This window comes from Canis lupus, chromosome 25 (assembly GCF_011100685.1).
Source record: "Canis lupus familiaris isolate Mischka breed German Shepherd chromosome 25, alternate assembly UU_Cfam_GSD_1.0, whole genome shotgun sequence".
NCBI classification, from domain to species: Eukaryota; Metazoa; Chordata; class Mammalia; order Carnivora; family Canidae; genus Canis; species Canis lupus.
Genome location: NC_049246.1, coordinates 19,638,906 through 19,666,621, shown reverse-complemented (window position 1 = coordinate 19,666,621; position 27,716 = coordinate 19,638,906). Strand labels below are relative to the sequence as shown.

Below are 27,716 nucleotides of genomic sequence, written 5' to 3'. Positions count from 1 at the left end.
TAAACAAGTTTGTTAAAAATCTCAAATTTTCAGGAGCAAGTTTGTTTTTATTTAAAATTGAGCAGATATCGTAGTGTCTATGCTTTTCAACTAAATAAACATTTCTTTTTTAGGATTTGTTCACACAGATATGACGAAAGACTTGAAGGAAGAACATTTAAAGAAAAATATCCCTCTTGGGAGGTTTGGAGAATCTATTGATGTGGCACATGCAGTTGTGTTTCTTTTAGAATCACCATATATTACAGGGCACGTTCTAGTAGTGGATGGGGGATTACAACTCGTGATATAATTTACAGATTAGTTAGTCATAATATTGATTACAATCAAGGGCACACTTTGGCTATTGATTTGACAGTCATAATTATTAATTTGCTAATTAAACCTGTTGATGCTACAAACATTGATTTCCATCTTTATATGAGTATATTTGAAAAGAGCAATGTGTGACCAGTTGTGTTTTCTAAATGGTATGTACCTTATAGACTGTAGAGATTTTAGTATATAGACATTTGCAAGTGATAGAAACAGACACTATTTTAATTTAAATATTTTATCTCAAAAGTCACACACATCATATGATCTAATTGTCATGATTGACTTCATTGTATCAGGCAGGATGCTGTCGAAGTTAATCTTCAGCCCATTGGCAAAATAGAGGAGTATTTGTAGGGCATTGGTCGGTTGTCAGTACTTAAGCTGTCCTGCCAGTTAAACATTGTATTTCTTTTCCATATGCCTTAGAAGATCAACTTTTATACAGGTTGGAAAAAACATCAGTTTACCTGGCATGAATTTAGAATCTAGTTTCTTTGAGTGCATTAGTCCTGATTAAGCAGCTGGGCAATATAATTTATAAATATAGGTGCAGTATAGTTGACGCATTCTATAGAAATTCTCAAAGATGATGAGGATTAACCTTAAGGTTTTAGCATCTGGTATAGGAATGAGCTGCATAGATCTGATCAACTTAGGAAATAGAAGCAGGGTTTTTTGTGTGTGTGTGTGTTTTTAACCCGCAAAACAGTATAGCAAACTACTTAAAAATTATGAGTATTTTGTGTGAATGAATATAATATGATTTTTACCCCGAAACATTAGAAATATAAACGATGAATAAATATGCAGTAACAATGAATAAAATGTCTCCTGTACCTTGTGAGCTTTCCGCTCATAAATTCTAAACCAGTGAATTGTTTTAGAACTGGTTTGTGTGTGTGTGTGTGTGTGTATATATATATATATATCTCCTTGCTCTGCCCTGACCCACTGTGCCCCACCCCACAGGGAGTCGCAGCTTCACCTGACTCTTGTGCTCACCTGGCTCGCTCACAGGCGGTTTCTTAATGACCGAAGCATTCCCCGCCCTTGGAATTTCTGCCTAATAATATATATTATTAGTATCCATAATCACTATATATATATATATATAATATATATTATTAGTATCCATAATATATATATATATATAGTGATTATGGATACTAATTCAATGTAATTTATAATTTTCTATGTCAGTATAAAAATACATCACAGCCTTCTCAAATATCTGAAGCAATATATCATATATTGCCCTATCATCTGGGGAAAGGGTTAAATCTCTTCACCTCTTGCACTTCTGGATGCAAATCAGGTTTTCATTTCTGTAATAGAAAACTATTCATGTATTTTTACATCATTTGTTTCTCCTGACCAGTATTTAAAACCAAAAGGATATTCTGAATACTGGCCAACAGTTTTTTTAGAACGAGCATCCCAAGCAGCGTGCTTAAACATTACATTGCATATGGAAATTAAAAAAACAATCAGATGTTATTTTAAAAAAAGGAGATTTATAAGGAGCAGAGCACTAATTTTAAAGTATTTGTGGGATGCCTGGGTGGCTTAGTGGTTGAGTGTCTGCCTTCAGTTCAGGGTGTGATTCTGGAGTCCTGGGATTGAGTCCCACATTGGGCAACCTGCATGGAACCTGCTTCTCCCTCTTGTTTCTGCCTCTTTCTTTCTGTGTCTCTCATGAATAAATAAATAAAATCTTTGAAAAAAAAAAAAGAAAGTATTTGCTTGAAAATAGAGGTAAAGACACAAACTGAATGTAGACTATCAGGCAACATTTATTTTACATTGAACACTTCTGTGGGGAATAATGTGATATTTTAAATGTCACTGAATTCAGGTTGATTTTTATTATCATTTCAAAATATGTGTTATATATTTACTGTATTTTAAAAGTAATCTTTTTTACAGTTTTATTGGAGCTGAACATTATGTACACAGATTTAATTTTATATGTCAAGTCAGTGCAAAGGTGTGAATAGGATATACTAAATAAATGCCATGTGATAAAGGTAATAAAAATAAAAAGTAATAAAGTCAGATCTAAATTCTACAGCAGGCTTCCTGATGCCTTAAAAATTATTTTAAATTTATCTTCAATCAGTTGGCAGTTGTGTATCTTCAGCTATTCAAGAACTTCAGTGATTTCTTAACTTGACATACAATTGACCTTTGAACAGTATGGATTTGAGCTTTGTGGGTCCACTTAGATGTGGATATTTTATAGTACAGTACTGTAAATGTATTTTATGATTTTCATGATGTTTTCTCTAGCTTATTGTGAGAATACAGAATGTAATACGTACAACTTGCCAAAAATGTGTTCACTGACTGTGTATGTTTTTTTTTTGTGTGTGTGTGTGTATGTTATTGATAAGGCTTCTGGTCAACAATAGGCTATTCATGGTAAGTTCTTGGGCATCAAAGTTATCTGTGGATTTTAGACTGTGCAGGTGATCAGTGCCCCTAACTCCCTGCATTGTTCGAGGGTAAACTGTGTTCAAATTATTTAATAAGTAAGTTTCTTTTGTATTTGTTTTATCTTTCTACTACATTGTAAGTTCCTGAGGGTAGAGACTGTACTGTGTTCCCATTCATTTAGCTAATTTAAGTAACTCAAATATTGATTGAATACCTGGTAATTATCTGGTACTTCTTTTGATACCCCTGCATTGCCTCCTCAGTTCTGAGTACATTGGATATACTCCAACCACTATAATTTTTTGATTCAAGATCATCAGTCCATTACTTTGTGCTATAATTAATGATAGTCATTGAGATGTATCTATTCTGATATATCTGTCCTGGAATATTATTTTTTGATCAAATCCCTGTGATTTACCTTTTTTGTAGTTTATCTTTTTTGGTCATTTATCTCTGATTTTGATGCTTACTTTCAATTTAAAACTGAATTTGCAATCCTAAGCCAATCAACTGTTTTCTCTTAGGCAGTATACCTTAGTTTGAGTGATTACCAGAAATTTAACTTAGAATTCTTGGGCTAATAATCAAAATGGGAGTAGTATTACTAAAACTAATTTAATACTGCGTGTTGACTATACTTCAATTAAAATTTTTTTTTTGAGGGGATCCCTGGGTGGCTCAGTGGTTTAGCACCTGCCTTCGGCCCAGGGCCTGATCCTGGAGTCCCGGGATCAAGTCCCACGTTGGTCTCCCTGCATGGAGCCTGCTTCTCCCTCTGCCTGTGTCTCTGCCTCTGTCTCTCTCTCTCTCTTTCTCTCTGTGTCTCTCATGAATAAATAAATAAAGTCTTTAAAAAAATTTTTTTTTGGAAAAAAAAGTTCTGCAGGTAATACTACTCCCATTACTTTATGTGTTATGCTATGCTCACTGCAAGTGTAGTTACCATCTGTTACCATACCTCATTATTAGAATACCATTGACTATATTCTGTATGCCTTTTATTCCTGTGATTTATTCATTTGGTAACTGGAAGACTATCTCCCACTCCCCTTCATATTTTGCCTACCTCCTTCCATCAGTTTGACCTCTGTATTTAGGGGTATGTTTTTGCTTTTTGTGTATTTGACTCCACATATAAGTGAAATCCTATGTTATTTGTGTTTCTCTGATTTATTTCACTTAGCATAATACCCCCTAGGTCCATCCATGGTGTCACCAATGACAAGATCTCATTCTCTTTTATGGCTGAGTAATATTCCATTGTATATTTATATACTCCACATCTTATTTATCCATTCCTCTATTGATGGGCACTTGGATTGCTTCCATATTTTGGCTATTGCAGATAATGCTGCAATAAACATAGGCATGCATATATCTTTTTCACTTAATTTTTCATTTTCTCTGGGTAAATACCCAGTAGTAGAATTACTGGGTAACATGGTGTTTCAATTTTTAGTTTTTTGAAGAACTGCCATACTGTTTCCCACAGTGGCTGCAGCAATTTACATTCCCACCAACAGTGTACAGGGTTCCTTTTTCTCTGCATCCTTGTCAACTGTTGCTTTTTCTTGTCATTTTTATTTTAGCCATTCTCATGGGTGTAAGGTGCTATCTCATTGTGGCTTTGATTTGCATTTTTCTGATGATTAGTGATGTTGAGCATCTTTTCATATATCTGTTGGCCATCTCTATGTCTTTGGAAAAATGTTGATTCAGGTCCTCTGCCCATTTTTTGATGGGATTATTTGAGTTTTTTTGGTGTTGAGTTGTATAAGTTCTTTATATATATTGAATATGAATCCCTTATTGGTTATATCATTTGCAAATATCTTCTCCCACTTAGTAGGTTGCCTTTGGTTTTGTTGATGTTTTTTTTCCTGTGCAAAAGCTTTTTAGTTTGATGTATTCTTAGTAGTTTATTTTTGTTTTTGTTTTCCTTGCCTGAGGAGACTTATCTAGAAGAATATTGCTAAGACTGCTGTTTAAGATATTACTACCTATGTTTTCTTTTAGAAATTTTACAGTTTCAATTAAAAATTTTTTTTGAGGGGATCCCTGGGTGGTTCAGTTTCAGGTCTCCCATGTAGGCTTTTAATTCATTTTGAATTTATGTATGATGTAAGAAAGTAGTTGAGCCCCACATTGAGTTCCGTGCTCAGCTGGGAATCTGCTTGAGGATTCTCCCCCTTTGTTCCTCTCCACTTCCCACTCACATGCTCTCTTTCTCTTTCTCTCAAATAATAAATCTTTAAGTACAATTGCTGGATCTTAGGGTAGTTCCTTTTTTAACTTTTTGAGGACTCTCCATACTGTATTCCAGAGTGGCTGCACCAGTTTGGATTCCCAATAACAGTGCAGGAGGATTCTTTTTTTCTCCACATCCTCACCAACACTTGTTTCTTGTGTTGTTGATTTTAGCTATTCTGACAGGTGTGAGGTGTTATCTCACTGTAGTTTGATTTGCATTTCCCTGATCATAAGTGATGAACATCTTTTCATGTGCCTGTTGGCCATATATATATCTTCTTTGGAGAAATATCTGTTCATGTCTTCTGCCCATTTTAAAAATTGGATTATTGATTTTTTTTTTGGTGTTGAATTGTAAAAGTTCTTGATATAGTTCACATATTAACACTCTATTGGCTATGTCATTTGCAAATATCTTCTCCCATTCTGTAGGTTGCCTTTAGTTTTGTTGGTTGTTTCCTTCAATGTGCAGATGCTTTTTATTTTGATGTAATCCCAGTAGTTTTATTTTTATTTTTTAATGTTTTATTTAAACTCGTTTTAGTTAACATATACTGTTTTATTCATTTCAGGAGTTGAATTTAGTGATGGATTAGTTGCATATGATACCCAGTGCTCATTGCATCAAATGCCTTCCTTAATGCCCATCACTCAGTTACCCCATCACCTCTTCCCTACTGCCCCTTCAGCAACCTTCAGTTTGTTTCCTAGAGTTAAGTGTTTCTTATGGTTTTTCTCCCTCTCTGTTTTTTATCTTATTTTATTTTTCTTTTCCATCCCCTATGTTCATCTATTTTGTTTCTTACATTCCACAAGAGTGAAATTATACGGTATTTGTCTTTCTCTGACTTCTTCCACTTACCATGATTTCCTCTAGTTCCATTCAGGTCATTGCAAATGGCAAGATTTCATCCTTTTGATGGCCAAGTAATGTTCCATTTTCTATATACACCATGTTTTCTTTATCCATTTATCTGTCAGTGAACATCTGGGCTCTTTCCATAGTTTGACTGTTGTGGACATTGCTGCTATAAACATTGGGGTGCAGGTGCCCCTTTGAATCACTATGTTTGTATCCTTTGAATAAATATGTAGTAGTGTAATTGTTGGGTCATAGGGTAGTTCTATTTTTAACTTTTTTAGGAATCTCCATACTGTTTTCCAGAGTGGTTGGATCAACTTGCATTCCCACCAACAGTGTAAGAGGATATACACCCCTTTCTCCGCATACTCACCAACATCTGTTTTTGAGTTGTTCATTTTAGCTGTTCTGACTGATGTGAGGTAGTATCTCATTGTGGTTTTGACTTGTATTTTTTTGATGCTGGGTGATGTTGAGCATTTTTTCATGTGTCTGTTGGCCATTTGTATGTCTTCTTTGGACAAATGTCTATTCATGTCTTTTGCCCATTTCTTGATTGGACTGTCTGTTCTTTGGGTGTTGAGTTTGATAAGTTCTTTATAGATTTTTGCATACTAGTCCTTTATCTGATAAGACATTTGCAAATATCTTCTCCCATTCTGCCACTTGCATTTTGGTTTTGTTGACTATTTCCTTTGCTGTGCAAAAGCTTTTTATCCTGATGAAGTCCCAGTAATTTATTTTTGTTTTTATTTCCCTTGCCTTTGGAGACATGTCTATCAAGAAGTTGCTGCAGCCAAGTCAAAGAGGTTGCTGCCTGGGTTCTCCTCTAGGATTTTGATGGATTCCTGTCTCACATTTAGGTCTTTCATCCATTTTTAGTCTATTTTTGTGTATGGTGTGAGGAAATGATCCAGTTTTACTCTTCTACATGTGGCTGTCCAATTTTGCCAACACCTTTATTGAATAGACTTTACTTCTTCCAGTGGATATTCTTTCCTGCTTTATCAAATATTAGTTAACCATAGAGTTGAGGGTCTATTTCTGGATTCTCTGTTCTGTCTCCTTGATTCATGTGTCTGTTTTGGTGCCAGTACCATACTGTCTTTATGATCACAGCTTTGTAATATAGCTTGAAGTCTGGAATTGTGATGCCTCTAGCTTTGGTTTTATTTTTCAACATTCCTTTGGCTATTTGGGGTCTTTTCTGGTTCCATACAAATTTTGGAATTGTTTGTTCCAGCTCTTTGAAAAATGCTGGTGGTATTTTTTTTTTTTAAGATTTTATTTATTTATTCATGAGAGACAGAGAGAGAGGCAGAGACATAGGCAGAGAGAAGCAGGCTCCACGCAAGGAACCCAATGTGGGACTCAATCCCGGGACTGGGATCATGCCCTGAGCTGAAAGCAGAGGCTCAGCTGCTAAGCCACCAGGCATCCCTGCTGGTGGTATTTTGATAGGGATCACATTGAATGTGTAGATTGTTGTGGTAGCATAGCCATTTTGACAGTATTTGTTCTCCCAATCCATGAGTGTGGAATCTTTTTCCATTTCTTTGTGTCTTCCTCAATTTCTCTTATAAGTATTCTGTAGTTTTCAGAGTACAGATCCTTTATCTCTGGTTAGGCTTATTCCTAGGTATCTTATGGTTTTTGGTGTAATTATAAATGGGATTGATTACTTGATTTTTCTTTCTTCTGCTTCATTGTTAGATTATAGAAGTGCAACTGACTTCTGTGCATTGATTTTATATCTTGCCAGTTTTAAACTTGTTTATCAGTTCTTGCAGTTTTTTGGTAGTCTTTAGGGTTTTCTTTGTCCAGCCTCATGTCATCTGCAAAGAGTGAAAATTTTACTTAACAATTTGGATGCCTTTTATTTCTTTTTGTTGTCTGATTGTGGAGGCTAGGACTTTAAGTACTATGTTAAATAACAGTGGTGAGAGTGGATATCTCTGTCTTGTTCCTGATCTTAGGGGAAAGGCTTTCACTTTTTACCCATTGAAGATTTATTTATGGGTTTTTCTTTTATGGCCTTTATTATATTGAGGTATATTCCCTTTAAACCTACTTTGTTGAGGGTTTTTATTATATATGGATGTTACACTTTGTGAAATGCTTTTTCTGCATACATGGAAATGATCATATGGTTCTTATCCTTTCTCTTATTCATGTGATGTATCAGATTGATTTGCAAATATTGAACCACTGTTGCAACCCAGGAATAAATCCCACTTGATCTTGGTGAATGATTTTTTTAACGTATTGTTGGATTCGGTTTGCTAGTGTTTTGTTGAGGGCTTTTAAATCTGTGTTCATCAGAGATAATAGCCTGTAGTTCTCTTTTTTTGTGGTGTCTTTATCTGGTTTTGGTATTAGGGTAATGCTGGCTTCATAGAATGAATTTGGACGTTTTCCTTCCTTTTCTATTTTTGGAATAGTTCACAAAGAATGGCATAGGTATTAACTCTTATTTAAATTTTTGGTAGAATTTGCCTGTGAAGCCATCTGCTACTGGACTTTTCTTTGTTGGGAGGCTTTTTTTTTTTTTTTTTTTTTTTTAAATTATTGATTCGGTTTCTTTGCCAGTAATTCAGTCTGTTCAAATTTTCTATTTCTTCCTGTTTCAGTTTTGGTAGGTTCTATGTTTCTAGGAATTTATCCAGTTCTTCTAGGCATATAATTTTTCATAACATTTTCTTTTAATTGTATTACTGTGGTGTTTGTTGTTATTTCTCTTCTCTAATTTGTGATTTTATTTATTTTGGTCCTTTTTTCCTTGATAATTCTGGCTACAAGTTTATCAATTTTATGATTTTTTTTTTCTTTCAAAAACCAACTCCTGGTTTCATTGACCTATTTTTTTTTTTTTTTCGGTTTGTTTCTGTATCATTTATTTCTGCTCTTAATTATTTTCTTCTTTTTGCTGGTTTTATTTTTATTTATTTATTTATTATTTAATTTTTTATTTCCCTTTTGCTGGTTTTAGATTTTGTTTCTTTTTCTAGCTCCTTTAGGTGTAAGGTTAGGCTGTTTGAGAATTTTCTCACTTCTTGAGGTAGGCCTGTATTGCTAGAAACTTCCTTTTTAGGATTGCTTCTGCTGCATCCCAAAGGTTTTTAACCTTTGTGTTTTCATTTTTATTTGTTTCCATGTACTTTTTAATTTCTTATTTTATTTCCTGCTTCACCCCTTCATTGTTTAGTAGTATGTCATTTAGCCTCCATGTATTTGCATTCTTTCTAGATTTATTTCTTGTGGTTAACTCCCAATTTCATTGGATTGTGGTCAGAAAAAAAATGCATGGTATGACTTCAATTTCCTTGAATTTGTTGAGGCTTGTTTTGTGGCCTAATATGTGATCTGTTCTGGAAAATGTTCCATGTGCACTTGAAAAGCATTTGCTTTCTGCTGTTTTAGGAAGGAATGCTCTGTATATGTCTGTTAAGTCCATCTGTTCCAGTCTGTTCTTCTAAGTCATTTTTTCCTTGTTGATTTTCTGTTTAGATGATCTGTCCATCAATGTAAGTGGGTTGTTAAAGTTCCTTACTATTTTATTGTTATCCATTAGTTCCTCTATGTTTGTTATTAACTGTTTTATTTATTTGGATGCTCACACCTGGGTGCACAAATATTTATAGTTGTTATATCTTCTTAGATTGTTCCTTTTATTATTATATAGTGTCCTTTGTTTCCTGTTACAGTCTTTGTTTTAATGTTCGTTTTATCTCATATATGTATTACCACTTTAACTTTCCTTTGACATCCACTGGCATGATAGATGTTTCTCCACCCCCTCACTTTCTGTATGCAGTTATCTTTAGGTCTCTTGTAGTCAGCATGTAGGTGGGTATTGTTTTTTGCATCCATTCTGTCAGCCCATGTTTTTTGGTTGGAAAGCTTAATCCATTTACATTCATAGTAATTATTGATAGTGTATATTTATTGCTTTTTTATTACTTGTTTCATGGTTATTTCTAAAGATCTTCTCTGATGCTTTCTTGCCTTTCTGTCTTTCATGGTTTTCTGGTTTTCTTTAGTGATATATTTGGATTTCTTTTTCTTTATCCTTTACATATTTATTAATGTTTTCTGTTTTGTGGTCATTAGTTTTGTATATGATGTCTTCTGCATATCACAATTTATATTAAATTGATGGTCATTTAAGTTTGAACATTCTTAATTCCTCTTCTCCCCATATTTTAGGTGTATGGTGTCATATTTTACATATTTTTATTTTGTGAGTTCCTTGATTGATATTTTATTCATTTTCACTGCTTTTGTATTTCCTACCTTTGTACTGTGATTTTTGGTCTTTCCTTTTCACCTATAAGGTCCCCCTTAATATTTCTTGCAGGGCTGTTTTAGTGCTCATGAATTCTTTTGGTTATTGTGTTTCCAGGAAACTATCTCTCCTTCTATTTTGGATATCAGCCTTTTTGGATAGAGTATTCTTGGCTGCAGGTTTTTCCCATTCAGCCCTTTGAATATATCATACTACTCCTTTCTGGCTTGGAAAGTATCTGCTGAAAAGACCCTGATAACATTTTGGGATTTCCTTTGTATGTATCTATCTTCTTCTCTCTTGCTGCTTTTAATATTTTCTCCTTATCACTATATTTTGCCATTTTAATTACAATATATCTTGATGTAGATATACTTTTGTTGATTTGTTGTGCATTTTCTGTACCTCCTGGTTCTGGATAACTGTTTCCTTCTCCAGCTATTCCTTTTCAGCTATTATTTCTTCATATAAATCTCTGCCCCTTTCTTCGTATTCTGAGGCTCCTATAACACTAATGTTACGTTTTATGAAGTCACTGAATTCCCTAAGTCTAGTCTTGTTTTGTGTAATTCTTTTTTCTCTTTTGCTCAGCTTGATTACTTTCCATTACTCTGTCTTCTAGGTCATTAGTTCATTCCTTTGCTTCTTCCAGCCTGCTATTCATTCCACCAAGTGTGTTTCTCATTTCAGTTATTGAGCCCTTTATCTCTATGTTGTTCATTATCTCTGTGTTAATGGTCTCAGTGATATTCTCTACTCTTCTCAAGTCCAGTGAGTATCCTTATGATTACTGCTTTAAGTTCTCTATCAGGCATGTTATTTATATCTATTTTGCTTATATATCTGGTCATGGCCTTGTCCTTTTCTTAAATTTGGAGAAATTCCTCTTTCCTCTCATTTTGTGTAAGTTTCTGTGCCTGTTTCTGGGTTAGGAAAGTCAGTGATGTCCTCTTGCTTTCTAAGTGATTTGCTTTGGGGATTTGTTTTCCCTTTGCACTCCCCTGTGTGTTAGTTCATCTCTCACCCTCCTCCATGATTTTTTATTTTTTCCCTCCCTATCTCTCTGGTCACTATCTGTTTCTCTCCCAGTAGGCATCTCTGCACTCCTACCTTCTTTGATGGCCACATCACCTCTTCTCACCTCTTTAGTTGGCCACACCACCTCTTTAGTTGGCCACATCACCTCTTCTCACCTCTTTAGTTGTGGAATTTGTTCTGCTAGTCTTTAAATCAATTTCTAGGGTATTTTGGATGATTTGATAGTCATCTAGTTGTATTCCTGGGATGAGGCGAGCTTAGGGTCCTCATATGCAACTCAATTGTAATATCCTCTTATTGGATTGGTCCCTTTATAGAGACATTCTTTGTCTCTTGTTACAGTCTTTGTTTTAAATTCTGTTTTGTCTGATACAAGTATTGCTACTCTGGTTTTTTTTCTTTCTTCTGCATGCAATATTTTTTCCATCCTCTCATCTTCAGTCTATATGTGTCATTAGACCTGAAGTGAGTCTCTTGTAGGCAGCATATATGTGGGTCTTTTTTTTTTTATATATCCATTTTGCCACCCTATGTCTTTTGATTGGAGTATTTTTTTTTATTTATTTATGATAGTCATAGAGAGAGAGAGAGAGAGAGAGAGAGAGGCAGAGACATAGGCAGAGGGAGAAGCAGGCTCCATGCACTGGGAGCCTGACGTGGGATTCAATCCTGGGTCTCCAGGATCGCGCCCTGGGCCAAAGGCAGGCGCCAAACCGCTGCGCCACCCAGGGATCCCTGATTGGAGTATTTAGACCATTTACATTTAAAGTAATTATTGATAGGTATGTACTTACTGCAGTTTAATTGTTTTCTTATTGTCTTTGTAGTTCTTCTCTGTTCATTCTTTTCTTTCCCACTTTCCTTGTGATTTTTTATTTTCTTTAAGTGTTACACTTTCTTTATCTTTATTTATCTATTATAGATTTTGGGTAGTGTGTGTTGACCGTGAGGTTTATATACAACATCCTAAATATATAGTAACCTGTATTAAGTTGATGGTGACTTAAGTTGAAACACATTCTAAAAGAAATTTTTTTATGTCCCCCCTCCACATTTTATGTATGTGTCATCATATTTTCACAATTTTTTACTTTTGATTATGACCTCTTTTTCACTTGAAGTGCCTTTAATGTTTCTTATAAAGCTGGGTTAGTGGTGATGAATTCCTTTAACCTGTTTGTCTGGGAAACATTTTTATGTTATTTTTTATTATTTATCTCCTCTTCAATTCTGAATGGTAACCTTGACAGGTAGAATATCCTTGATTGTAAGTTTTTTCCTTTCATCACTTTGTGTATATCATCATGCCACTCCCTTCTGGCCTGCAGAGTTTTTGCTGAAAAATCAGCTGAAAGCCTTACTGGGTTTCCATTGCTCATAACTGTGTGCTTCTGCTGCTTTTAAAATTCTCTCTTTAATCTTTGAGACTGTAATCATGTGTCATGGTGTGGACCTCCTTGGGTTCAGATTGTTTGAAACTGTGTGCTTACTGAATCTGGATGTGTGTTTCCTTCCCCAGGTCATGGAAGTTTTCAGTTATTTCTTCAAATAATTTTTCTGACCCTTTGTTTCTCTCTCCTTATTCTGGGATCCTTATAGTGTAATGTTTTTGTTTGCTTGATGTTGTCCAAGAGGTCACTTATTCTATTTTCTTTTTCTTTTTTCATTTTTTCACTGTTTAGCTTGGGTGCTTTACATTACTCAGTCTTCCAGATAGCCGATCTGTTCTTTTGTATCTTCTAATCTATTGTTGATTCCTTCCAGTATATTTTTCATTTTAGTTATTATTCTTCAACTCTGATTGTAAAAAATATATTCTGTGTCTTTGTTGATGTTATAAGTGAGTTCACCCACTCTTCTAGTCTGGTGAAGATCTTTATGATCATTTCTTTAAAATCCTTATTAGGTGTCTATTGTGGCAGATGGCAGAAGAGTAGAGGTCCTCAACTCATCTGGTCCCACAAATTTACCTAGATAACTTTCAAAACATACTGAACACCTACGAATTCAACCTGAGATGTAAAGAGAGAACAGCTGGAATGTTACAGAGAGAAAAGTTTTCCTTTCTATCAAGGTTCTTCTTTTTCCTTTATTTTCTGGTCTTTGACCTCTTCAGAATCATCTAGGGTGTATTTTACTTAGGTAGAGGTTGATATTTATGACTCAGCTCACTCATACAGCCACTGTGCACTGGACAAAATGACTAGAAGGAAGAATTCACTCCAAAAGAAAGAACCAGAAGCAACACTGTCTGCCACAGAGTTACAGAATGTGGATTTAAATACAGTGTCAGAAATTCAATTCAGAAGTACAATTATAAAGTTACTGGTGGCTCTGGAAAAAAGTATAAAGGACTCTAGAGACTTATTTACTACAGAATTGAGATCCAATCAGGCCGAAATTAAAAATAGTTTAGCTGAGATGCAATCCAAACTGGATGCTCTAACTGCTAGGGTTAATGAGGTGGAAGAAAGAGTGAGTGACATAGAAGACAAGTTGGTGGAAAGGAAGGAAGCTGAGGAATAAAGAAAAACAAGAGTCCACAAGGAAAGGATTAGGGAAATAAATGGTAGCTTGAGAAGGAAGAATATACGTCTAATGGGGATTCTAGAAAAGGCTGAGTGAGAGAGAGGACCACAAAGTATATTTGAACAAATCATAGCTGAGAATTTCCCTAATCTGGGAAGGGAAATAAGCATTCAGATCCAAGAGATAGAGAGGACCCTCTCCCCAAAAAATCAACAAAAACCATTCAACACCTCGACATTTAATACTGAAACTTGCAAATTTCAAAGATAAAGAGAATATTCTTAAAGCAGCTTGAGGCAAGAGATTCTTAACTTATATGGGGAGAAATATCAGATTAACAGCAGACCTTTCCACAGAGATCTGGCAGGCCAGAAAGGGCTGGCATGATATATTCAGGGTACTAAATGAGAAGAACATGCAGTCAAGAATACTTTATCTGGCAAGGCTGTCATTCAGAATAGAAGGAGAGATAAAGAGCTTCCAGGATAGACAGAAATTGAAAGAATATGTAACCACCAAACCGGCTTTGCAAGAAATATTAAGGGGGACCCTGTAAAAGAAAGGGGGAGCCCGAAGAAACAATCCACAAAAACAGGGACTGTATAGGAAATATGATGACACTAAATTCATATCTTTCTTTTTTTTTTTTTTTTTTAAACTTTTTTTTTTTAATTTATTTATGATAGTCACAGAGAGAGAGAGAGAGAGAGGCAGAGACACAGGCAGAGGGAGAAGCAGGCTCCATGCACTGGGAGCCTGACGTGGGATTCGATCCCGGGTCTCCAGGATCGCGCCCTGGGCCAAAGGCAGGCGCCAAACCGCTGCGCCACCCAGGGATCCCCTAAATTCATATCTTTCAATAGTTACTCTGAATGTCAATGGGCTAAATGATCCCATCAAAAGACGCAGGGTATCACACTGGATAAAAAAGCAAAACCCATCTATATGCTGTCTACAAGAGACTCATTTTAGACCTAAGGACACCTGCAGCCTGAAAATGAAGGGGTGGAGAACCATTTACCATTCAAATGGTCCTCAAAAGAAAGCTGGTGTAGCAATCTTCATATTAGATAAATTACAGTTTATACAAAAGATTACAGTAAGAGATGAAGAGGGACACTATACTTAAAGGATCTATCCCACAAGAAGACCTAACAATCATGAATATTTATGCCCCTAATATGGGATCCGCCAAGTATATCAATCAATTATTAACCAAAGTAAAGAGATACTTAAATAATGATACTCTTACAGTAGCAGACTTCAACATGGCACTCTCAGCCAATGACAGATATTCTAAGCAGAACATCACCCAAGAAACAAGAACTTTGAAAGATATACTGGACCAAATAGATTTTACAGATATATACAGAACATTCCATCCAAATGCAGCTGAATACACATTCTTCTCAAGTGTACATGGAAGTTTCTCCAGAATAGACCACATACTGGGTCACAAATCAGGTCTCAAACAATACCAAAAGATTGGGATTGTCCCCTGCATATTTTTAGACCACAGTGCTTTGAAACTAGAACTCAATCACAAGAGAAAATTTGGAAGAAACCCAAACACATGGAGGTTAAAGAGCATCCTACTAAAAGATGAATGGATCCACAAGGAAATTAGAGAAGAATTAAAAAGATTCATGGAAACTAATGAAAATGAAAATAAAACTGTTCAAAATATTTGGGATACAGCAAAAGTGGTCCTAAGAGGGAAATATATCACAATACAAGCCTCCCTCAAAAAATTGGAAAAAACTCAAATACACAAGCTAATCTCATAACTAAAGGAACTGGAGAAAGAACAGCAAACAAAGCCTAAACCAAGCAGAAGAAGAGAGATAATAAAGATTCGAGTGGAACTCAATGAAATAGAGGGCAGAAGAACTGTAGAACAGATCACCAAGACCAGGAGCTGGTTCTTTGAAAGAATTAATAAGATAGGTAAACCGCTAGCCAGTCTTATTAAAAAGAAAAAAGACTCAGTAATAAAATCATGAACAGAAGAGGAGAGATCACAACCAATACCAAAGAAATACAAATGATTTAAAAAATGTATTATGAGCAACTATATGCCAACAAATTAGGCAATCTAGAAGAAATGGATGCATTTCTGGAAAACCATAAATTACCAAAACTGGAACAAGAAGAAATAGAAAACCTGAACAGGCCAATTACCAGCAAGGAAATTGAAGCCATCATCAAAAACCTCCCAAGACATGGAAACCCAGGACCAGATGGCTTCCCAGGGGAATTCTACCAAACATTTAAAGAAGAAATAATACCTATTCTATTAAAGGTGTTTTGAAGGATTGAAAGGTAGAGAATACTTCTAAACTCATTTTATGAGACCAGCATTACCTTGATTCCAAAACCAAATGAAGACCCCACCAAAAAGAATTACAGACCAATATCCCTGATGAACACGGATGCAAAAATTCTCACCAAGATACTAGCCAATAGAATCCAACAGTACATTAAGAGAATTATTCTCCATGACCAAGTGGGATTTATCCCTGGGATACAAGAGTGAGTCAACACTTGTCAAACAGTTGATGTGATAGATCACATCATTAAAAGGAAAAACAAGAGCCATATGAGCCAAAAAAAAAAAAAAAAGCCATATGAGCCTCTCAATAGATGCAGAGAAAGCATTTGACAAAATACAGCATCCATTACTGATTAAAACTCTTCAAAGTGTAGGGATAGAGGGAACATTCCTCAATACCTTAAAAGCCATTTATGAAAAGCCCACAGTGAATATCATTCTCAATGGGAAAAAACAGAGCCTTTCCCCTGAGATCAGGAACACGGTAGGGGTGTCAACTCTCACCACTGTTACTCAACATAGTACTAGAAGTCCTAGCCTCAACAATCAGACAACAAAAAGAAATAAAAGGCATTCAAATTAGCAAGAAGAAGTCCAACTTTTCCTCTTCACAGATGATGTGATACTATATTTTTTCTATATATAGAAAATCCAATTTAAAAAAAAAAAAAAAAAAAAGGGATCCCTGGGTGGCGCAGCGGTTTGGCGCCTGCCTTTGGCCCAGGGCGCGATCCTGGAGACCCGGGATCGAATCCCACGTCGGGCTCCCGGTGCATGGAGCCTGCTTCTCCCTCTGCCTGTGTCTCTGCCTCTCTCTCTCTCTCACTGTGTGCCTATCATAAATAAATTAAAAAAAAAAAAAAAAAAAAAAAGAAAGAAAATCCAAAAGACTCCACCCCAAGATTTCTAGAACTCATACAGCAATTCAGCAATGTGGCGGGATACAAATCAATGCACAGAATTCAGTGGCATTTGTATACCCTGAAAATGTAACTGAAGAAAGAGAGATTAAGGAATCAATCCCATTTACAGTTGCACCCAAAAGCATAAGATAACTAGGAATAAACCTAGCCAAAGAGGTAAAAAACTATGGAATACTTCTGAAAGAAATTGAGGAAGACATAAAGAGATGGAAAAGCATTCCATTCTCATGAATTGGAAGAATAAATATTGTGAAAATGTCTATCGAACCCAGGGCAAATTTACACGGTCAGTGCAATCTCTATCAAAATAACATGGCCTTTCTTCACTGAGTTGAAGCAAATAATCTTAAGATTTGTATGGAATCAGAAAAGACCCCAAATAGCCAGAGAAATATTGAAAAAGAAAACCAATGCCAGGGGCATCACAGTGCCGAATTTCAAGCTGTATTACAAAGCTGTGATCATCAAGACCGTATGGTACTGGCACAAAAACAGAAACATAGGTCAATGGAACAGAATAGAGAACCCAGAAATGAGCACTTAACTATGGTCAACTAATATTTGACAAAGCAGAAAAAAAATGTCCACTGGAAGAAGGACAGTCTGTTCAACAAATTGTGTTGGGAAAATTGGACAGCCAACATGTAGAAGAATGAAACTGGACCATTTCCTCACACAATACACAAAAATAGGCTAAAAATGGATTAAAACCTAAATGTGAGGCAAGAATCCAACAAAACCCTAGAGGAGAATACAGGCAGCAACCTCTTTGACATTAGCCACAGCAACTTTTTGCAAGATACAGTTATGAAGGCAAGGGAAACAAAAACAAAAATGAACTATTGGGACATGATCCAGATAAAAAGCTTCTGCACAACAAAAGAAGCAGTCAACAAAACTAAAAGACAGCGTACAGAATGGGAGAAGATATTTGCAAATGATATATCAGATAAAGGGCTAGTATCCAAGATCTATAAAGAACTTGTTAAACTCAACACCCAAGGACAAAAAAATCCAATCTTGAAATGGACAGAAGGACATAAACAGACATTTGTCCAAACAAGACATAGACATGGCCAACAAGCACATGAGAAAATGCTCCTCATCACTTGCCATCAGGGAAATACAAATCAAAACCGCAATGAGATACCACCTCACCCCAGTGAGAATGGTGAAGATTAAGATAGGAAACAACAAACGTTGGAGAGGGTGTGGAGAAAGGGGAACCCTCTTCCACTGTTGGTGGGAATGCAAACTGGTGCAGCCACTCTGGAAAACAGTGTGGAGGTTCCTCAAGAAGTTAAAAATAGAGATACCCAATGACCCAGCAATTGCACTACTGGGGATTTACCCCAAAGATACAGATGTACTAAAGTGCTGGGACACCTGCACCCCAATGTTTATAGCAGCAATGTCCACAATAGCCAAACTGTGGAAGGAGCCATGATGTCCTTCTACAGATGAATGGATAAAGAAGATGTGGTCTATATATACAATGGAATATTACTCAGCCATCAGAAAAGACAAATACCCACCATTTGCTTTGACGTGGATGGAACTGGAGGGTATTGTGCTGAGTGAAATAAGTCCATCAGAGAAGGACAATCATCATATGTTTCACTCTTATGTGGAATTAAGAAATAGTGAAAGGGATTATAAAGAAGGGAAACTGAGTGGGGAAAAATTAGGAAGACAAACCATGAGAGACTCCTAACTCTGGGAAACAAACAAAGGGGTATGGAAGGGGATGTGGGTTGGGGGATGGGGTAACTAGGGATGGGCATTGAGAAGGGCAGTTGATGGGATGAGCCCTGGGTGTTGTTATATGTTAACAAATTGAATTTAAATTTGAAAAAGGTAAAAAAAAAAACCTTATGAGGCGTATTAACTCTGTTTTTTTTTTTTTTTTTTTGTCTTATTCTGTCATCTGGAGCATATTCCTCTGCCTCCTTGTATTGCTTGACTCTGTGTTTGTTTCTGTTAATTGAGCAGAACAGGAAGGAATGGTCTTGTGTTTATCATCCTTCCTATAGACTGTATGCCTGGTGACTTAAATTGATTGACTGGAGTTGTGACTGCCACGGACTAGGTCTGTTCTGATGAGATGGCTGGAGCTGAAGTTGGCATGGACCAGGGTAGTCCCAGGGCTCTCTATAAAGAGGATGCTCTAGCAGGACAGCTTATGTTAAAGTGGGTACAAACCAGGGGATTCTGGGACTATCCATGTAGAGGTTGCCCTGGCAGGATAGCTGAAGCTGAAGTTAATAGAAGCGGGGGAGTCCTGGGGTTCACTTCATAGATGGTGCTATGATAGGATAGCTGAAGCTGAAGTGGCTGTCTTGGGGGGTCAGTGCAGGGGCACCTGGCAGGGTGCCTGGAGTCAAGGCAAGGTGTATGGTCTCAGGCCACTTTGTTTATGCAGCACCCTGGTGGGGCAGCTGGAGCTGAATTGGGCTGGCGAGTTCTGGGGGACTCTGCATAGGGACGCTTTGGCAAGATGCCTGGATGCGAGGAGGGGCATGGCCAGGTAGAGGTCCTGAGGTGCTCTGTGCAGGGGTGCCCTGGTAGGACAACTGTAGCTGAAGTGGTCTTGGGTCAAGATGCCCCTGGGACAGTTGGAGGCAGGATGTCCGGTACTGCTGGGTGCCATGGTTGCCTGTGCAAGTCGCCTGGAGCTAAGTGGTATGGGCCTAGACTGTTCCAAGGCACTTTGGCCTGTGTCTTCTTGGTGAGATGGTTGAAGCTGTGGTGTGTGCTGGCCAGTAGTGTCCTGATGTACACAGTGCTGAAACCACCTTAGTGGGATGGCTTCAGTTGGTGTGGGCTAGGAGCCAAGGGCTTGCTGAGGTTGGAGGCTGGCTGGGTGCTTGGACTCCTATTCACATCCATGTTATCGAGGTGGAGGGGGAATATAAACTGTAGTGCTTGCCAGGCCTTCTGACCTGGAGAGAGTTGCAGGAGTTCCCCTGCCATTTGGCAAGGTTCCAGGGGCATTCTTTGATATTCTAGCTCCCCTTTTAAACCACAGCTTTTTTTTTTTTTTTTTTTTTCTGTGCCCCAGGTTATCTTGGGCTGGTATGGGCTTTGTGCCTAGGGCTTACTGAGGAAGCAGGCCAGCTCTGACATCTGGACCTTGCTCCAGTCTGGAGGGAGAATGTAAACTGGGACACCTGCCAGCCCCTCCAACCAGGAGAGAGTTCCATCAGCAACCCAGCCATTGGGCTGGGTACTAGGACTAGTTCCTTCCTTTATATTCTAGTTGCCCTTTTAAATGGTGGCTTTCTTTTCTGTGTCCCAGGACAGATGAGTCTGTTCACAGTTCCTCAGTACTAAACTGGAGTTCGCATTGTTGGAGAGGGGGTTATTAATTTATTTATTACTTTACTACTGTGCCTCCTCTTGCCATTCTTTGTGTGATTTCTATCTTTTGTTATGCAGAAGTTGTTCGGTCAGCCTGCAATTCCTTAGGAGGAATCACTCAGTATATAAACATGGGTTTGTTGTGCCTGTGCAGGAGGTGAGTTCAGGGTCTTCCTACATTGCCATCTTGGACTAGCTTTTTTCCCCCCTCAAATTTTAAATATATGTCAGGAACCCTGTTTCTGGAAATGATGTTATGTGTATAATAGAGTGAAGAAAATGTGGAGATACTTCAGAAAGAAAACTTGAGTGATTCAGAGTGTTCGTTACTTCATAAGTATTTATTCATTCCTACCATGTGCCAGATCCCGCTAGTCATATAAGGTACAGTGTGTAAAACACAAAGAAATGAATCCTGGTTTCCTGGAGCTCATAGACTAGTCGGGTTGGCGGGGGTAGGGCGTAGCAAGCACACCTTTGAACAGTCACACAAAGTTAAAACTGCAACTGAGGTGAGCACTGTAAGAGTAAAAATCCCTGGTTACTGGTGAATCATCCTGCTGGGGAATTTGACCTATTCTGGAAGTTTAGGAATGGCTTCTCTGAGGCAGGGATAGTTGAACTAAAACTATCCTTCCATCCAGAAGGAACGCCATGTGTAAAAATCTTTTTGGTGAGAGGGAGCATGGTGGATCAGGGATTGAAAGGTCATGACACCTCGAATGCAGAATGAAGAGGAGCAGATGGTATGGGAAGAGGCCATAGGTCTGGTCTATACAGAACTTTGTAGCCCCTGTTAAATGTTTTGCACTTTATCCTAAGAGCCACTGAAAGATTTTAAATAGGGAAACGTGATGCATTTTGAAAAGATCATGCTGGCTTTAGTGTGGAGAAAAGGTTGAAAAAGAAAATAGTGCAGGATGACCTACATTTGAGGTAGTCCATGTGAGAAATAATAGAAGGTTGAATCTAAGGGTAGTGGGAATAGAAATGAAGGTAAATGGTCAGAGTTGAAATTTAGAAAGTAAAAGTGGTATGTGGTAATGGATTGAATATAGGAAACAGATACATTTCTGATTTACAAGCCTGGATGAGTGCTGGTGGTGTCTGCAGAAAATACTGAATAAGACCAAGTTTTGTGGAGGTAGGGAAGGAAGATCATGAGTTTAATTTTAAACATGCTGAATTGAGGTGTCTTGGAGATATCTAAGAGAAGACATCAAATACGCATAGATCAGGAACTCCAAGGGGAAGTCTAGACAATAGATATACTGTAAAATCATCTTTGTATACATGATAATTAAAGTCTTGAGCATTAAGAAATGGAAGAGATTGCGCCTGTAGAGAGTTTAGTGTGAGAATATGATGATGATATTTCCAAATGCTTGGCTATTATTTAATATGTGCCAGGCACTGTTCGAAGTGTGAACATAGGGTGGAGACTTGAAGAACATTGGCATTTATTCACCAGTTAAAGATAGAGGAGCCTGCAAGAGGGTATTGAGAAGGACTAGTCAGAGTGGTAGGAAATGAGAGGACTGTAGAAAGCCACTGAAAGAAAATTTTCTTTTCTTTTTTTTTTTAATTTTTATTTATTTATGATAGTCACACAGAGAGAGAGAGAGAGAGGCAGAGACACAGGCAGAGAGAGAAGCAGGCTCCATGCACCGGGAGCCCGACGTGGGATTCAATCCCGGGTCTCCAGGATCGTGCCCTGGGCCAAAGGCAGGCGCCAAACCGCTGTGCCACCCAGGGATCCTGAAAGAAAATTTTCTTAAAGGAGGGAGTCCTGAATATCAGTGCTGCTGAACGTGTTAAGTAAGGGGCAAAAAGATGGATTAGTAATATGGAAATGATTGGTTATTTAGAATTATTTTTGTGAATTGATGGGCATGGAATCCAAAAGCAAGGGGGGAACCATATTGAAATTGGATCTTTACTTCATGCTAAATACAGAGATCAATTCCAGAACAGAATTTGAAATGAATAATAAGTCAATAAAAATAACTCAGTAGGAAAGGCGCAAAAGGTACAAAACAGGTATTTTATGGAAGAGGAAAGACATAGTCCACCTATGTTGAAATATGTTCAAAGTAAGGATATACAAATCATGATCACAGTGAGACTTCATTTGACATTTGAGTGACAAAAATTAACGAGTTGGATAATACTAAGTGATAGAGAGTAGGACTTTTCAAACTTTAAGTCGAATCACTTAAAGATCTTTGAAAAATATGTTCCGATTTAGCAGATCTGGAGTGGGGCCTGCGATATACTGGCTTTCTCACAAAGTTCTAAGTGATGCCTAGGCTCTCTTAAATAGAACATTGCTGAAATGAGTGGTAATTGGTACACAGTTTGGAAAATAGGTAGACATTACTAGCAAAGTTGAGCACACACAGTCCTGTTGTTTATCCAAGAGGAATGCTTGCACAGGTACACCAGGAGACATATATGTAGCAGAAGCTATCAGATCTCCATGCATATCATTTTGGAATTCTTTATGATATTTGTGCATATTGGTCCTGGTATGCCTTCATCCCCAGTAGCCACCACCTTTTTCTCTTTGTTGATAGGCTCTCTTAATACTGCCAGAACATTCTTTGCCTGCCAGCTCAGAAAGCTATAAGAGCCTGGGAATTTATGTTCCCTAGTTTATGTCCACTAGGGAGATTAGTGTTTCCATTTTGTTCAGATAAATACCCAGAGGTGGAATTGGTGAATCATGTTGTAGCGCTATTTTAAATTTTTTTGAAGAACCTCCTCCTGTTTACTATAGTGGCTATACAAATTTATATTCCCATCAACAATGCACAAATTTATATTCCCTTCATTCCCTTGCCCCTTTTTTTTCCCTCTGTATCTTTGCCAACACTTGCTATTTCTTTTCTTTTCTTTTCTTTTCTTTTCTTTGCTTTGCTTTGCTTTGCTTTGCTTTGCTTTGCTTTGCTTTGCTTTTCTTTTCTTTTTCTTTTCTTTTCTTTTCTTTCTTTTTTTTTTTTTTATAATAGCCATTTGGACAGGTGTGAGATGGTATCCCCTTTAGTTTTGGTTTGCATTTCCTTGATGATTAGTCATATTGAGCACCTTTTCATTATATGTTGGACATCTGTATATCTTCTTTGGAAAGATGTCTCTGTTCAGATCCTCTGCCCATTTTTTAATTAGATTGTTTGGTTTTGCTAACAATTAAGTTGCATGGGTTTCTTTAATAGAAGTTTTTCATATTAACCCATTATCAGATATATGATTTGCAAATATTTCCTCCTATTTGGTACATTGGCTTATCATTATGTTGATGGTTTCCTTCGCCCATGAGGAAGCTTTTTAGTTTGATGTAGTCCTACTTGTTCAGTTTTGCTTTTATTGCCTTTGATTTTGGTGTCAAATAAAAAAAATCATAGAAGACAAATGTCAAGGAGCTTACCACCTTTGTTTTTTTTCTAGCAGTTTTATGGTTTTAGATCTTACATTCAGGTCTCTAATCCTGAGTTAATTTTCGAGTATGGCGTAAGATAGTCATCCAGTTTCATGTTTTTTGCATGTGGCTGTCTGATTTTCTTAACACCATTTATTAAAAATATTGTCCTTTCTCCATTGTATTAATTGGCTCCTTTATCATAAATTAATTGACTATATTTGTGTGTTTTTATTTCTGGATTCTTGATTACGTTCCATTGAACATTGTGTCTGTTTTTGCACTGATACCATAGTATTTTGATTACTATACCTTTGGAGTCAGGAAGTGTGATGTTTCTAGGTTTGTTCTTTTTCAAGATTTCTTTGGCTATTTGGGGTCTTTTTGATTCTATACTAAGTTTAGGATTGTTCTGTTTCTGGGGAAAATGCCATTGGAATTTTAATAGGGATTGCATTGAATTTGTAGATTGCTTTGGGTAGCAGTGACATTTTAACAGTCCACTGGAGAAAGGGATCTATCCAGGTCTTTAAAGAATTATTGGGAACTGGGTCAAGCTAATATTACTACCAGGGGATCTGAGACCCCATAATGATTCTCATGTGAATATGGGGGCATATGGAGGCCAGGTGATAAATGGAGTCCTGGCTCGAGTCTGTCTCACAGCTGGGCTCACTATATCTTTAGTCTCACTGTGTGGTCATTTTCCCTGTTCCTGAATGTGTAATCAGCATGGATATATTTAGTAATTGGCAGCACTATATCATATTAAACCTGTGGAGTAAGAGCCCTTGTGGTAGGAAAGGACAGGTGAGAACTACTAGGACTTCTGCACAAAAAAGCAAATCAGAAGCAATAACATATCCTGGCTAAATGGTAGAGACTAATGTTAGTCTCAAAGACTTAATGGTTGACGATGGTGATTCCTGTCATACTTCCATTTAATTAGTAAGATTTTCCCTGCAAAGGACTGATGGTAGGTGATGGTGAACTCTTGCACATTTAACCAAGTGATTTCCTGCCCACAGTTGCTGTATCAGATAAGATGTCTTTACTAGAGTAGAGCAACACAGCTGGTGGCATTTCATATGCAGCTATTGATAATGGAGAATGAATGCCACCTTTAACTATCGGAAGGGGATCAGAAGCAATCCACACACACTTAGAATGGACAAAATACACATTTATGGTACTGCCCTAGGGCCGTATCGACTCCACTTCCCTCTGTTACAGTGTAGTCCAAAGGGACGTGGATTATCTGGAAATTCAGCAAAACATCATGATTCACTGTATTAATGACATCATGTTAGTTAATAATACTCTTGGACAATGCCCTTCATTCCCTTGCCCCTTTGTATTTTTATTACATCTGTCTGGCAAATCATAAATTTACATGAACAGCTCTTGGCTTTCTCTGTGCTTACAGCAGAAGAACTAAAGGCTGTGTTAGGAAGTCATGTAAAGGGAAAATTGGCTTTATGCGAAATTCATGATTATCACCCTCAGATGATGATTTTATTTTCTCTGTAGAGAAGATGAGACACTCTCTAGAGTCAACTTCAAGAGGGGCATGGGGGTTTGAGAAAAGTAGAAGAGGTTTGAATTGGTCATGGAAAGTGAGAAAGTGAGGTGTCTATAGGAAGGTAGTATTTGCCAGATAGTGTTGAGGGCCATGTTGGAAGATTATCTGCTACAAAGTTGAGGTATGGAGTATTCTATAATTATGTCTTTTCCCATTCTCATTTTTGGAGATTTTCTGGAGTTAGTAATTGCTTTGTTTTGGGACACCTGGGTGACTCAGTGGTTGAGCCTCTGCCTTTGGCTCAGGACATGATCATGGGATCAAGTCCCGCATCAGGCTCCCTACAAGGAACCTGCTTCTCCCTCTGCCTATATCTTTGCCTCTCTCTGTGTGTCTCTCATGAATAAATAAGTAAAATCTTTTTTAAAAATCGCTTTGTTTTGGGCAGCGTGGGTGGCTCAGTGGCTTAGCACCACCTTCAGCCCAGGACGTGATCCTGGAGACCCGGGATCGAGTCCCACGTTAGGCTCCCTGCATGGAGCCTGCTTCTCCCTCTGCCTGTGTGTCTGCTTCTCTCTCTCTCTCTCTTTTTTAAATAATTTTTATTTATGATAGTCACACAGAGAGAGAGAGAGAGAGAGGCAGAGACACAGGCAGAGGGAGAAGCAGGCTCCACGCACCGGGAGCCCGATGTGGGATTTGATCCCGGGTCTCCAGGATCGTGCCCTGGGCCAAAGGCAGGCGCTAAACTGCTGCACCACCCAGACAGGGATCTCTCTCTCTCTCTCTCTCTCTCTCTCTCTGTGTGTCTCATGAATAAATAAAATCTTTTTTAAAAAAAATAAAAATTGCTTTGTTTTATATTTGTTTAGTTTGAGATATACCACATCAAGATTCTATTCTCTAAACTTAAACAAAATTGAAAGATTTTATATATTTATTTGACAGAGAAACAGAGAACACAAGCAGGGGTAGTGTCAGAGGCAGAGGGAGAAGCAGGCTCCTTGCTGACTAAGAGCTTGATCCCAGGACCCTGGGATCATGACTTGAGCCCAAGGAAGATGCTTAGCTGACTCAGCCACCCAGGCACCCCTCTCCTAAACTTTTTAACAGAACTCTATAACTCCTCTCTATAGCATGATCTATTAGTTGTTTGTTTAGGTACTTTCCTAGTGCTTCCCTGCCTTGTTCCTACCCACCTGCTACAATCTGGACTGAATGCTTTTTAGTGTGCTGCAGTTTTCAAACTATGACTTTCCCTTACCCTACTACTATTCTGGAAAATATCTTTTCGCTTATTTCTGTCTTGGAAGATCTATTATTCTAGCAGCATTTATTGATTGTTCTCCAAAATCCATTGTCCTCTTCTTTCATAGTAATAGAACTTTTTATTTATAGTTTGACACACGGCCTTCTATTAAAAAAAAAACCACACTTCCCAAACTACCTTGCAGCTAAGTGTGGCCATGTGACAAAATTCTAACCAATGAGATATAAACATGTCTGGTTCACTGTAACTCTGGTGTTTAACACAGTGATCAACCCAGATCCATAGTAAATATTGACATATTAAATCAATATGTTGCATCAGCTGTGGAGCCTCTTGAAGGCTTCTTGTCATCTCTTCACAGAGTTTTTCCTGCTTATTAAAAATCATATTCTTCAAGGCTACTCTCTATATCCTGCAAGAAGTTTTCCTTGTCCCCACTCTTCCCCCATTAGGATTATTTCTTATATTGATATCTATACCCAAGTTGAAGAGTTACAGCTGGTAAGTGGTCTCTTTGTGGTTTCCATAATGGCTGGTTTGCTTTGATATGAAGAGTTTTAAGTACTGTTCTGTGACATTTTTAGCACTGCTTACAAAAAGGTGACAAAAAAGAGAAGGTCTTCTTGTTTGTAGGGAGAAAAATACCTTGTTATTGTATTAATTTAGTCTTTTTACTTGTCTCCATTGGGTTGTATGTTTAGATTGAGGGTCTTCTTTATTTTTTCTCATTATTTGTTTTGTCCTGTGTCTGGCATGATGACAGATTGATTTTGACAAAATTGAATTATATGGGTGATGATCAGATTACATATGGAATCTTCAATATTAAAGGTTACTGATTTCTTGGAAGAAAAGGTGATCATAGATTAACAAACACTTCACAACTATTAATAACAATGAGGGTTTTTTTGAGAGAGAAATAAAATTTCCAAATCACCTGCTTTAAAAACCATGAAGGAAAACAATTAAAAAACTGTTGAAAAGGGCCACAATGAAGTTGAGGTTAAAGGAAAATGTTTGAGAGAACATATGTATGCTTAAATATTCTCAGATGCTCGTTCAACCATGTAGCCTAAATTCTAATGCTACAGTTGGCTAATCATGGAACCAAAGCAAGTGGAATGAATTCCATGGCATTTTTGGTCAGAGTATTGTGCTGTGATGGCTCTG

At 37.4% G+C, this 27,716-nt stretch overlaps 1 protein-coding gene across 3 annotated transcripts in view; it reads left to right on the top strand.

The window, feature by feature from the left end:
* The window catches only part of CBR4 (carbonyl reductase 4), an 82,742-nt gene that overhangs the window by 20,252 nt on the left and 34,774 nt on the right, over positions 1–27,716 (top strand). The window contains exon 5 of one of the 3 annotated variants that reach the window (XM_038573560.1): positions 114–1,154. The exons of the other annotated variants lie outside the window; for them this stretch is intronic. Within the exon in view, the coding sequence (XP_038429488.1) occupies positions 114–292 (179 nt within the window). The 3' untranslated portion in view covers positions 293–1,154. Of the gene's footprint in view, positions 1–113; positions 1,155–27,716 lie in introns of those variants that run through there. 3 annotated transcript variants of the gene reach the window in all.